The following is a 13,986-nucleotide window of genomic DNA, read 5'->3' on the forward strand; positions in this document are numbered from 1 at the left end:
GTATGAAAATTCTCTAGGTCCATGGTTCCTAAAATCTGTCCTGAGGGAGCCCCCAGCTAGTCAGATTTTCAGGATATTGACAAAGAATATTCATGAGATGGATCTGCATACACTGTCTCCACTGCATGAAAATCTTTGTGTGTATTCATTGTGGATATCCAGAAAGCCTGAAAGGTTGGTGGACCCCTAGGGCAGGTTTGGCAAATATTGCCCTAGGATAAAACCATGGATAAATCAAAAATAATATTCAAATATGCTTTTATGTTAAGGAAAGAGAGGTTTATGCAAAAATGGGTTACTGTTATGGAATAGGCTCTCACTTTGCAGCATCTAGGCATCTAAATGGAGGTGTCCACTTATAGAATTACACAACAAAACCAATAAGTAGATCAGTCCCAAATGAAGAAGTCCAGTTTATTAATGTCAGAAACCTGATGTGGTCACGTTTTGCCCTCAGGTTGTATCAGAGATAGGAACTGCAGGAGATAAACAAATACAACCCTCGCCAGTTAGCATTTCCAGTGCACAAAGCAAAACAGAGAATCTTCCTTGAAACTGGCAGCACACATTCTCACAAAGACTAGTTGTGTGCATTCTGTAGCAGATCCTTGCCTTTGTTTTTGTGACGCTTACAGAATTATTCCCGTAGTGGCTAGTACTGAATACCCCGATACTGTGGTTAATACAGGCACTATCTGGATAGTGGTGATTTTCAGCGCTACTTCTCAGATAGCTAACCAAATAGTGTTTTTGCTGTCCTAAATTAAGTGGACACTTAGAGGGGCATAATCAAAACTTTTAAACATCCATAAACGTGCCTAAGTCAGCACTTGGACATCCTAATAGCAGGGACGTACAAGTGTCGATACTCAAAACAAACTTTCTGGATGTTCAGCAGCACTTCTATGTCCAGAGCTCAAAGGGGCGTGTTGGGAGGTGTGTTATGGGTGGGCATCGGGTAGGCTTCAACCTGGGTGTCCTAAATCAATAAGCAAAGCTTTCCCAGGACATCCTAGGTGGAACTTATATGCCAGGACTTAGACAAATGTAAAACAGGTCTAAGTGCCCCAAAAGTGACCAAACTGACAAGATGACCACTGGAGGGTTTAAAGCATTACCCCCCTCTCCAACTCCCCAGTAGTCACGACCCCCTCCTACCACCAAAAGAGTAGAAAAAAAACCCAGGCTTCCCATCAGCTGAGCTGGCAGAACTCCCCGAAATCGGCTCAACTGATCGAGATTCCCCCTGCCGCGATCAGACAAAGTAGTTGGGTACGTCTGCAAAACATGCTTTTTTGCGATTTTGATGTGGATGTTTTTATTTTTAAACATGGACAAAAAAAGAAAGATGTACTAAGGACCAAAATGTCTGCATAGGTCATTTTCAACATTAAAAGATAGACTTCTGGCTATTTTGAAAATTGATATTTTCTCCACTGGATTTCTGGATGTTTTTTTTCAAAACATCCAAATTTGACTTAGTCGTCCTATCGAAAATCACCCTCCATGTGGCACTGAATATTACCCTATTCAGATAATTGAATATTACCCTATTCAGATAATTCACAGTGAAGCAGTGGAAGAGTAGCCTAGTAGTTAGTGCAGTGGACTGAGACCCTGAGCCACTAGGTCCCACAGCAGCTTCTTATGACTCTGGCCAAGTCACTTCATCATCCATTGCCCCAGGTACAAAAAGTAAGATTGTGAGCCATCTAGGGACACTGCATATAATAAAAATAAAAACTGCTTTGGTTGTACCCTAGCACTATTAGGTAGTGCTGAGGTAACCTGTAGGCATATTCAGAGGCACTGTCCTGATCAGAGTGGAGGAGTTTCCTAGTTGTTAGAACAGCTGCCTCAGCACCCTGAGGTTATAAGTTTAATTCCCACTACAGCTCCTTGTGACTCTGGCCAAGTCACTCAGCACTTCATTGCCCCATATAAACCACTTTAAGAATATAAGAATTGCCATACTGGAACAGACCAAAGGTCTATCAAGTCCAGTATCCTGTTTTCAACAGTGGCCAACCCAGGTCACAAGTACCTAGCTAGATCCCAAGTAGTAATACAGATTTTATGCTGCTTATCCTAAGAATAATCAATGGATTTCCCCAAGCCAGCTCAATAATGGCCTATGGACTTCTCTTTTAAGAAATTATCCAAACCTTTTTTAAACCCCGCTAAGCTAACTGATTTTACCATCTTGTTTGGCAATAAATTCCACAGTTTAATTACACACGTTGTGTGAAGAAATATTTTCTCCGGTTTGTTTTAAATCTACTCTTTAGTAGCTTCATTGCATGCCCCCTAGTCCTAGTATTTTTGGGAAGAGTAAACAAGTGATTCATATCTACCCTTTCCACTCCACTCAATATTGAATAGACCTCTATCCTATTACCAGTGGCGTACCTAGGGTATGTGGCACCCGGGGCCCATCATTTTTTGACACCCCCCCCCCCCCTCATGTAAAATTTTTTTTTTTTTTTTTTTGCAATAACCATGAAATGGAATAAATGGTCAGAATAGAAACAGGCAGTAAAATTTTTCTTTTTTTTTTTTTTTTTTTTTCCAAAGTATTTTTATTGAGAATGGCAAAAGGTCCAGACAAGCAACCATGGTCTGTACAGAAACTTATACATTATCAAAAAGAACACAGAATGAGAGTAACAGCAACAACAAGCATGAACAAGCCTCTCCCAAGAGAAAATTGCCAATGAGAGGCATAGCAATACACAACAAAAGGCCAAAACTTGGGGCAAGCAAACAAATCCCACCCCAGAACCCACAAGAATAATAAGCCGGACTAGACCCTCAGCCATATTTTATAATGAAAAAAACCCCCACAAGCAACAACACCCAGACCGCTCACCAGACACACCAATCCGCACAACAAGCACCCAAGAAACACCCAGCCACCACCCAGACAAAACTACCAGACACACCTACCCCACCAAGCCCAGACCCAACCCCCCCCCCCCAGAGAGTGCAAGCGCAAAGTGGACCGTGAAAAGGGCAGCTGCAGAAGTGGAAAGCCCCAGATAAGTAGGTTAGCTAAAGAAAGCCCACAGATAGAAGAAATCAGGATAACAGAAGTTCCAACAAATGCTCCCACAGAAAATTTTCTTTTATTGAACCTCATTTATGTAACCATTATTCCAAACATAACATAACATAAATTATGTCTGAATTGTCATGACATCAGAAGTACATATGGAGTAGTTGCAGGTGATGCTTGGGACAGTTCTGATTATGTTAGTTTGGTTTTATGTGTTTTTTTAATAGAAGGGTTTTTATTTCTTTTTTTAAGGTTTTGTAGTTTGTGGTCGAGGTCAATAGGTTGTAGAGTTGGGGGTCAAGTGTTGCAGCTCGAATGGCTAGGAGGTTGTCGAACAGTTTTTTTCTTTTGACGTTTTTGGTTGGAGGGTGTGTGAATGGTGCGTGAGTTCTCCTATGTCTGTTTGAAGTGGATTGAATTATTTAGCTGAAGAAATTAGTTACCCCCCCCCATTCCACACACATTAATTCTCTTCCATTTTTGTTCCCATTATAAAAAAACACTGATAAGTTCCCAGGAAAAAAATACATTAAAATAAGAAGTGAAAACAAAGGCCCCTACAGATGAGAACATAACATAAGAATAGCCTAACTGGGTCACACCAATGGTCCATCATGCCCAGTAGCCCATTCTCATGGTAGCCAATAGTGCTGCCCGATTCAGAGAAAAATATTTCATTCGATCCGATTCACCCTGTTGAATCGATTTTTCGATTAGATTCACTGTTAATGACACCGCTTTTTAAGTTTAAACAAAGTATAACAATAAATTTCACAACAACAATAAATTTCACAAAGCACTTAAAAAAAAAAAAAATCACATTTTTCCATTAAAGCAGTTCTGGAGACATTTGCTTGAACAGTCTTTTTTCCCAGTCCATAAGCAAGCAATATGAAAAAGATTTCCTTAATTATCTACTCAAACATTTTTGCTATTTACTTTCATTGTACCTATACTATTATTCAGTAGAAAAAATGGACTTAACTGTGCAGGAAATGAATCTCCTCATACACCCACCATATAGTGCAAAAATGTGCAAAGGTCTGTTTTTTTCTTTCGATCACTACATAGCCTAATGCCACACAAGCAGCGCTGTTACAAACATATTCTGAAGGTCAATGCTAAGGTTGACAAAGTTTCCTTCCTTGGACCAGAAGGAGATACTGACAAACCACTGGAAGAGATTCTAAAACAACTACCCAGAAATAACACCCAAAGACCCACTCAGTGTGTGAACCAGTTGAGTGGAGTGGACTAACTGGGGGTGGAAATGGGCCCAGAGTTTGCTCAGCAGAATTTCCCAGACTACCTCTTCCTCTCAACACACTGACATGCTACCACCACCACCAACACTAGGAACACCTCACCGAGTATGCCAGCAATGCTTATAAACTTTATAAAACACATTATTATATTTTCTTATAAAGCATATATTTTAACTGAACTCAGCCTTGCCATTCACAAAAATAGAAAAGTTCCCATTTCAAGCTGTCTCATGTACACTTTTCAAATCTAACATATTGTAATCACAAAACAGAAAATAAAATTATTTTTTCTACCTTTTGTTCTCTGATCAATATTCAAATCTTGTTGGTCCCAGGCTCTTGTTGTCTTGCTTGCCAGGGTCTCCTTTCTCCGTGCTAACCATCCGTCTGCCATCTCTGTTCTCCCCTTCCGTTTCCCTTCCCTCTCCCGGAGATCTGGCATCTTTCCTTTTTTTTGTCTCCATCCACAGATTCACCTTTTCTCAACTCCCCACCACCCCAGGATCCACCATCTCTCCCTTTCTGTTCCCAACTATCCTCCTATCCAGTATCTCTATCCCCCCTCCACACCATCCCCTGTTTCCAAGTTCTCTCCCTTTCTGTTCCTTCCCTCCCTAAATCCCATTATGCACCATCTCTCTCCCACTCCTCTGTTTTTAGACCCATTATTTCTAACCCCCAAAGTCTGGCATATGCATGTATCTTTGAACCCCCCCCTTCCCTCTCTCCCTCTGTGTACTTTTACACCAGGACCCCCCTCCCCCGAAGGTCTGTCCCCCCTCCGAAGGGCTACACCCCACCCCTGAAGACCTGCACCCCCCGAAGGACTTTACCTCCCACCCGAAGGTCTGTCCCCCTCTGAAGGCCTAAACCCCACCCCTGAAGGACTGCACCCCCCCCCCGAAGGCCTGCACTCCCTTGAAGGTCTGCACCCCCCCGAAGGCCTGTCCCCCCCTTGAAGGCCTGTCCCACCCCCTTGTAGGCCTGTCCCCCCTTTAAGGCCTGCCTGCCTGCCTTTCCCCCCCTTGAAGGCCTGTCTCCCCCTTGAAGGCCTGCACCCCCCCTTGAAGGCCTGTCCCCCCCCTTGTAGGCCTGTCCCCCCCTTGTAGGCCTGTCCCCCCCCCTTGTAGGCCTGTCCCCCCCTTGAAGGCCTGCCTGCCTTTCCCCCCTTGAAGGTCTGCACCCCCCCGAAGGCCTGTCCCCCCCTTGAAGGCCTGTCCCACCCCCTTGTAGGCCTGTCCCCCCTTTAAGGCCTGCCTGCCTGCCTTTCCCCCCCTTGAAGGCCTGTCTCCCCCTTGAAGGCCTGCACCCCCCTTGAAGGCCTGCACCCCCCTTGAAGGCCTGCACCCCCCCTTGAAGGCCTGCACCCCCCCTTGTAGGCCTGTCCCCCCCCTTGTAGGCCTGTCCCCCCCCCTTGTAGGCCTGTCCCCCCCCTTGAAGGCCTGCCTGCCTTTCCCCCCTTGAAGGCCTGCACCCCCTTGAAGGTCTGCACCCCCCCAAAGGCCTACACCCCCCCCCCCGAAGGTCTGCACCCCCCTGAAGGCCTGCCTGCCCCCCTTGAAGGCCTGCACCCCTTGAATGTCTGCACCCCCCCCCCCGAAGGCCTGTCCCCCCTTGAAGGCCTGCCTGCCTGCCTGTCACCCCCTCCCCCTTGAAAGCCTGCTTGCCTGCCCGCCCGCCCCACCCTGAAGGCCTGATGCCCCGACCCACCCCGAAGGACCGCTCGCCCCCCTGGCCTCCCCGCACCACCTATGAACAGCCGCAGCAGGATCGCGAAGTCAGCGTCGGGTTCCAGCCCTAAGGGGGTGTTCCCGGCCTTGCCGTTCAGTCCCCCGCCACCCCCGAAGGACCGCTCGCCCCCCTGGCCTCCCCGCACCACCTATGAACAGCCGCAGCAGGATCGCGAAGTCAGCGTCAGCGATCCCTGCTGCTTCCTGCGCCACGGTCCCGCCCCTCCTCTGACGTCAGAGGAGGGGCGGGATCGCGTCGTAGGAAGCAGCGCAGGGATGCTGACGCTGACTTCGCGATCCTGCTGCGGCTGTTCATAGGTGGTGCGGGGAGGCCAGGGGGGCGAGCGGTCCTTCGGGGGTGGCGGGGGACTGAACGGCAAGGCCGGGAACACCCCCTTAGGGCTGGTACCCGGGGCGGCCCGCCCCCCCCGCCCCCCCCCTAGGTACGCCACTGCCTATTACCCCTGAGCCATCTCTTCTCCAGGTTGAAAAGCCCTAGCCACACAGAAAAAGTAGTATATCTAGGTTTATAAGTTAGATACAGCATGGCATCCAATCTCTGTAGCATTCCTATAGAAAGTTGTTAGTACAATGGAAAAGCTTTTAGATCACACACAGTTGCTTATTCACCACATGTTAGGTGAAAAATGTGAGGTTATTTGTGTAGAGGACCTGAGCCAGTTCAGACAAATACAAAATAGCTTGCTTAAAATATCTGAAAGGAGTGGCAAATCAGAACCAGCCCAGACTATTTAAATTCCAGTGGTAGTGAGCCCAGCCCAGTGTAACCCAGCTTTCTGAACAAGTCAAAGCCTGTTTCTAGGCTTACATGCCATCTATTATAGAAAACAAAATATTAACTTGTATTTTGTAAGTTGAAATTTAATTTTAAAAATCTCTCAAAATCTATGTTAGCAATCACTTACTTAAAGTATTCTAGCTTTCCAATGATTCTGGTAGATATTAATGAGTTGATCAAATAATTAAGAAAACTAGTAAACAATTGATTTAGGGGCTCTTTTACTAAGCCATATTAAACAATGAATGCAGAGTGTACTGCACAGTAGATATTTGTGCAGGCCTGTGATAATGTCTTCTTCATTAAAAAGCCAGGATTCACAGTAAAATCCCACTTAGCTGCCTAGCATGGGACCGAGGGCTGGATTCTGCCTTTAACACAGTCACTAAACCGGTTCTAGCCAGTTTAGCGTGCATGTATTTTAGCGGCAGATTATCAAAATGGCATACCGAGGTCTTTTCCGTGTTTTGTAGCAGTCTCCGATACTGCCATGCAAATATAGTACCACAAGGTCATTAATATTAAAATGAGCACTCTGAGTGATTCTCTACAAATGCCGAGTGATTCCCTAACCTCATTGTGCCACATTTGCAGCCAAAATTTGCCGATAGGCACTGATCAGAAAGTAAGGCTATGACAGCTCAGACCTGAATGCTGATTGGTTCAGGCACTGACAGGAAAGTAAGGTCTGACAGCTCAGGCTCCCCTCCCCCCTCCCCCTCACATGCAAAATAAAAATAAAAAACAAACAAACCCCAAATTGAAGATCAGCAGAAGAGATGCCCACTCTCTCCTGCATCACACAATCACCCCCCAGCGGGAGAGATGCACACTCTCTCCTGCCATCACCCAACCCCCCAACATCTCCCCTATGCCCCCGAGTCTACACACACAAACCTGCAGCAGGAGAGATGCCCACTCTCTCACACTGTTGCCCAACTCCCCTCAACAACTCACCCATTGCTTAAGGCCCCTCCTATGGGAGGAGCCTTAGGCATCTGGGACAATCAGAGCCTTAGGCGCCTCCCTGGCACCTCAGGATGCATTGGAAAGGGGAAGACCCACAACGGGAGAGAGTGGGCATCTCTTCTGCTGCAGGGGAGGGTGTAGAGTCCGGGGCACGGGGGAGTTGTCAGGGCGGGTTTGGGCGACGATGGGAGAGAGTGGCCATGTCTCCCAATGTGTGTATGTGTGTAGAGTTGGGGGCATTGGGGGAGTTGTTGGGGGCTTGGGCGATGATGGGAGAGAGTGGGCATCTCTCCCACTGCCAGGGGGTGTTGGGAGGTTGTGTGATGAGTGGGCATCTCTCTTGCCGATCTTTGATTTTTTTTATTTTTTGCAAATAATTTTTATTGAGAAAGCAGTCAATACAAGCAATAAACACTAGTCAGGAAACAACATAACTGGTACAGCATAGGAACAGAGCAGAGTTGTGAACAAATTCACTGCAACAGGGAAAGTGCAAACAAAATGCCCACAGGAGAAAAATACAGAAACTCTACCACCAGCTACTCAAGTAAATTTAGCGAGCCTATGCTCTGCTCCTCATACCTCATTTGCATGCGCTGTTTGTAGAGAATGACTTGCTTTTTTAAAATCATTGCAAGAACGGCTTGACAGCAGCTCATCTGTTTTTACCACGAAGCTTTGAGAATCTTCCCCTGAGTGGAAGATGTGACATGGTTGGGTGGAGATGTGGCTGCATGCCTCAGTGCTGTCTGCTGTCACAACTGACGATTAGCACAGCTGAACTTACCATCTTCACCTCAAGGAGGTGGTAAGTGCAGCAGTGTTAGCCCAATCCAAAAGTCTTGCCCCTAGAGGAAGCCCCACCCTGAGAGAAAACTTTGCCCCCAAGATCTTTAATCTCCCCAAGCCCCTTCCCCCAATTTGGGATTATCTAGGGATAAACATTGGTCCCAGGACGCAGCCATCCTCCTCGCCTGCATCAGTATCATAATCAAGAATGGCCCCTAGCAGTAGTACCATAAGACTGTTTTAATAATTGTTTATAACATGCATTTGAACTAACATGTGTAAATTGATTGTGCATGTACTGATGCACAGCTTAGCATACATTAAATTGATTTTGTACATACAAATGATTGCAAGGTGTATTAACAAACCAACAGGTCCTTTGACAAAGTTGTGGTAGAAAGTGGTCTTAGCATGCCCTAATGTGTGTCTTTCCCGCATACTAAGACCATTTCTACTGCAGCTGGGATACTTTGGCACACCCCACAGTAAACTATTTTAAGCTACAGTAAGCATGCATTAGTGCTAACCACAGCTTACTAAAAAGACCCCCAAATGTGTGCTAACAAATCCAAATCCTTAACCCGATACCCTTATAAAGGTTCCATGTGTTGTGATTCTGCATTTGCGTACAGACTTTGTAATACATGCTTGCTGTAATTTTCCTATAGGTTTGCATGAAAATGAAAGTCGGAGAGTTTTGATCAAAACCAAGAGAAAGAGAAAGAAAATGCCAGTGAAACCAACATATGATGCAATATTCATTGAAATGACATAACATTAATTTTTTCATTGAAGTAGGCAGACCTCTGTACCATTGTCGGCTGGAAACGCATCCAAAGTACAGTAGTTATAAAAATGTTTTCATTTAGCCCAGAAAGAATGCTCTGTATCTTTTTTTTTTATTTTTATTTTTTACATTTTAGAGCACTTTTCTTATTCTGGTAATTCTTATTAAGATGTTTTCTCAATATCTGTGCAGTGCATCTGCATTACTAATAGATAAGTCCTCTCATCATTGAAATTTAGCTTCTATTCCATATCAGATAAAAACTGGAAACAAATCTAAGAAATTCATCATAGTAGACATATTTAAAACAGGCCCTTAAATCTTGATTTTAAAATTTGTCCAGTTTCAGGATTGCAAAATTAACGTGATTACTTAACTACAGAAGCAGATGGTAAAGTGTGTCCCATTCAAGTTGGACAAATGTTAACTGACTTATGGGCACCTTATACAAAACCATGGTAGCAATTCTGCCATGGCAAACGCACTGAAGCTCATAGGAATTAAATGAGCTTTGGTGTATTTGCCGCGGGAGAATAGCTCCTGTGGCTTTGTAAAAGGGGCCCTAAGAGCCGCTATGGGCTCCTTTTACGAAGGCGCAGTAGCGGTTTAACGCATGTAATAGCCAGCAGCGTTAACCGCTACCGCTTCCTCTTGAGCAGGCGGTAATTTTACAGCTAGCGCGGGGGTAGCGCATGATTAAAAGTCATGCACGTTAAAGCTGCTACCGCGGCTTCGTAAAAAGAGCCCTATATCTTTAATGTGCATCACTAACTGATCATACTGTTTTCTTTTGTCACTTAAATATTTATGGTAAAATGAGCATGGTTTCCAGTAGAAATCTATGGATTATTTAAAAAAAATCAGTTTAACTTGAAATAAACATTCATAGTACAAACTACAGTAAAATGTAAAGCTGATGGAACAACCCACTCACCAGCAATACATTTGGACGTTATGTTTGCGATGACTAATTTCAGTCCAGTTGGACCTCAATTCTTTATAGTTCGACCCAAGTTGCACACACAAATTGATTGTTTAACAAACTAATCAGCGACAATATTTGGCAAGTAACACCTAAGTATTTACATTAATTAGCACTAATTAGAAATTACATGCTCAAATTTCCATATTAATTCTATAAAGTGATGTGTAAATTCTAGTATATGACTCTCAAAAGGGGGTGTGGCCAGGGAAGGAGCACGGGCAAATTATGGGTATTCCTAAAAGTTAAACAAAGGATCAATTAAATTAATTAAAGACTTACTGGAACTGAATCAAAGCAACAAAATTACAACAATAATAATGGAAAACATTAACCACAATTATATAAAAAAAGGAAATCACTTATTTCACCTTTGAACAAAAGTTTCTCACTTTTCTAGTATCTTTATATGCAAATATCTAAATATATGAATCAATAAATAAAGAAAAAATAATGAAAAAATAATGATAATAATGATGAATGAGACTAGGATGAATGCATATCATAAAGTTGAATGAATTCATGTCATAAGACCTCTTATAACCTGGATGTTATTTCAGATCTCCATCCTGAGGAAATGGCTTTAATCATTTAAGCATTCCTCCAACCCTCCCTTTATAGTGTAAAACAAAAGAACTCCACAGAATAATGTGGTCTTATGATATGAGTTCATTCAGCTTTATGATATGCACTCATCCTAGTCTCATTCATTATTATATTTTTTTTTTTTCATTTTTTTCTTTATTTATTGATTCATATATTTAGATATTGAGATGTTTGCAGAAAAGATACTAGCAAAGTGAGAAACTTTTGTTCAAAGGTCAAATAAGTGGTTTCTTTTTATGATATAATTGTGGTGGTTTTCCATTATTATTGTTGCAATTTTGTTGCTTTGATTCAGTTCCAGTAAGTCTTTAATCGATTTAATTGATCCTTTATTTGCCTATTTGCTCTATATTTTTCCTTTTTCATGATGGGCAAGATTTTGGAAAACCCATTCGATATTTTTCATATTCCTAAAAGTTAGACTTATCGTTATAGAATATGCCCTGTCCACTTACAACTTAGGCACTGGTATTTGGGCCTTGTTTTCATTGGCCTAAATAGGTGTTTCTGAATGTTAGTAACATGTATGAGCACTAAGCATGATTCTATATATGGAGAGTGCCTTATATAGAATTACGCTAAATGCCGTTCTAGTCAGTGCCAATTTTTTAGGTACCATATATAGAACTGGTATGGAAAACTATTTCTAAAATCTTTAACATGTCAGAGCCTCTGACTTTACGCATTATTATACTAGGTCATCATGGCTTCCTGCATACGCTGCCTGATCATAATACGTAACTGCTCAACATATTGATATTTCTAGCCCTTAAAAACATATTACATTGCTGGAAAGACATGTCTAAGGTGAATTACAACACATGGTGGAATACACTATGCCTTACATTAAAATATGAAAGCGTTATAGCGGAAAAATATAAGGTCATAAGTTCCTATACTAAAATATGGAGTCCGGTAAACTTTTATTGCAACCCAGGCTGACGACATTCAGGGCTCCTTTTACAAAGTTGTGCGAGCGGTTTTAGCGCGCGCACTATACACCAACGCCAGCATTAGATCTAGCTGCGTAGCGCAGGTTTAGCATGCGCTAAAATTCTGCATGCGCTAAAAACGCTATCGCAGCTTAGTAAAAGGAGCCCTCAATTCATGTGCTGAAACATGGATATCATCAGTTAAACCTGGCTCTCACTTTATGGCTCATTCCCAGTGTTTCTATAGGTATATGGCTCCGGTGTCTCTCTGTTTTGGATATTGCATGTATTTTTGCCTGTGTGTTGTGCTGCTACTCTCCTCCTTCTAGATAGGTGTGGGTCTGCCTGCAGTATTACATTATGTAGATAATATTTTTTTGACTCTTTGCATTGGTACGGCGTGCATGTTTCTTGCCTTGTTAACATTTATTGTACTTTATATACTAAACTCAATAAAAAATTTTGAACTAAAAAAAAAAGAAAAAGAAATTGAGGGTTAGCAACTGAATTTACATCTAGGAAAAGTTGTTTCACCAGCAAACTACAATCAAATGCTGTATAAGAGTTGTCTGTATCACTGTTCTTTTTAAGTTGATTAAGATGTGTGGTGATGTCTTGAAGTTAAAAGTTGGCTCTTCTAACTAAAACAACATATTACTGCATTTATCGCATGCCATACGGTTTCTACCATGTTAACCCAGAAGTTTGCTAAGTTTTATGAATGTTGTACCACAGTTATTTTGCATTCATTTTTCTTCCTCAATGTATAATAAACCAAGTATGATCTAAAATGATCTTCTTACACTGTGAAAAAAAAACAACAACCCTCTCAGAGTGCTTATTAAAATATGAAACAAATTTTGAAAATCCTGGAGTGATCATTACTAAAAATTGCACTATTATCCATTTATTCAAGGGACTTTAAATTTGTAGGGATGGAAATTGATCTGGCTTTGGTCAGTATTTTTTTAAAATCCTGACTGCCACTGACTAAATTAGCCCTGGATATTCAATGCTGGGCCATGCACAGGCACTGGCACTGAATATCTAGGGCTAATTTTAGTTGCCTTGGCTGCTGGAGCCGAGTCAGCTGAGACTTCATAAGACAGTTAAGTGGGCCTTACCTGAATATTGGCAGGGGCCCATATAACTAAAAAATTATTCCAAGTCCTCTGATACTTCTTGCAATCCTTTCCCTTCCCCTCCCCCATAGCATAATAGGGTCTCTGATTCCCCAAAGGAGCCCCAGTAACAGCCATTGTGAGGCAGCTGCTGTAAAGGGCAAGACCGAATGGGTTTCACTCCTGCCCCTAACGCCCCCACTGAGCCATCAGGGATACAGATAGGCCTGAGGAGGGCCTATGGCGATGGGGGGTTGGGGGGATTGCTGCTGTAGGAGCTCTTTTGGGGAGAGGAGTATCAGAAGGACATATTCTGCTTTTTTTTGGGGGGGTGGGGTGGGGCGGGGGTAGTATCACAAGGAGGATCTGCAGTCTGAGAGGAATGTTTTAGTTATGTGGGTGCTGTCACCTCCATAACTGAGCAGGTGAATTTAGGACAGCTTTTGATTCACCTGCTTACCTATGCGGGTGCTGACGCTGAATATTGCTGGTACCCAGATATCTGCCAGCACCTCTCTAATGCCATCTCCATTTTAGTGCTGCTGAATCTTGGGGTTTAGGCAGCCCTGAGCAACTTAAGCAGGCAGGAACCTCATTTGCCCGCTTAAATTGCTTTGAATCTCAGGAGGAAAATCATCAACTTGCTTTGCTGATCTACCCTAAAAAGAAAGCGAGAAATGGTACAATTTAGAGCTGGGGGTAAGTTGAAAGGTTATTTTAATTGACAGAAGGAAAATTAGAGCTATGCAACATTTTGAAATAAAGGCAAATATTCTGTCATCACTATCACCTGGATTCTGTATAGATCACCCAAAGTTGGTCATTTAATTTTGCGAGATCTCTGCTTAAACTAATTAGGTAATGAGGCAATAAAAATCAATTATTGATGTTAACAAGCACTTAATTGGCAGGAATTAGAAGTTACATGTGGATCTATCATGCATGCATGCA

The 13,986-nt window shown here is 43.0% G+C and overlaps 1 protein-coding gene across 3 annotated transcripts in view; it reads left to right on the plus strand.

The window, feature by feature from the left end:
- Positions 1-12,469, plus strand: part of TFPI (tissue factor pathway inhibitor) — a 91,113-nt gene extending 78,644 nt beyond the window's left edge. For all 3 annotated transcript variants that reach the window (XM_033946576.1, XM_033946575.1, XM_033946574.1), the window contains one exon: positions 9,276-12,469. In XM_033946576.1, the coding sequence (XP_033802467.1) occupies positions 9,276-9,382 (107 nt within the window). In that variant the 3' untranslated portion in view covers positions 9,383-12,469. The remainder of the gene's footprint in view (positions 1-9,275) is intronic.
- Positions 12,470-13,986: the final 1,517 nt, after the last annotated feature.

The sequence above is a fragment of the Geotrypetes seraphini genome, chromosome 5 (genome assembly GCF_902459505.1).
Source record: "Geotrypetes seraphini chromosome 5, aGeoSer1.1, whole genome shotgun sequence".
Taxonomy (NCBI): domain Eukaryota; kingdom Metazoa; phylum Chordata; class Amphibia; order Gymnophiona; family Dermophiidae; genus Geotrypetes; species Geotrypetes seraphini.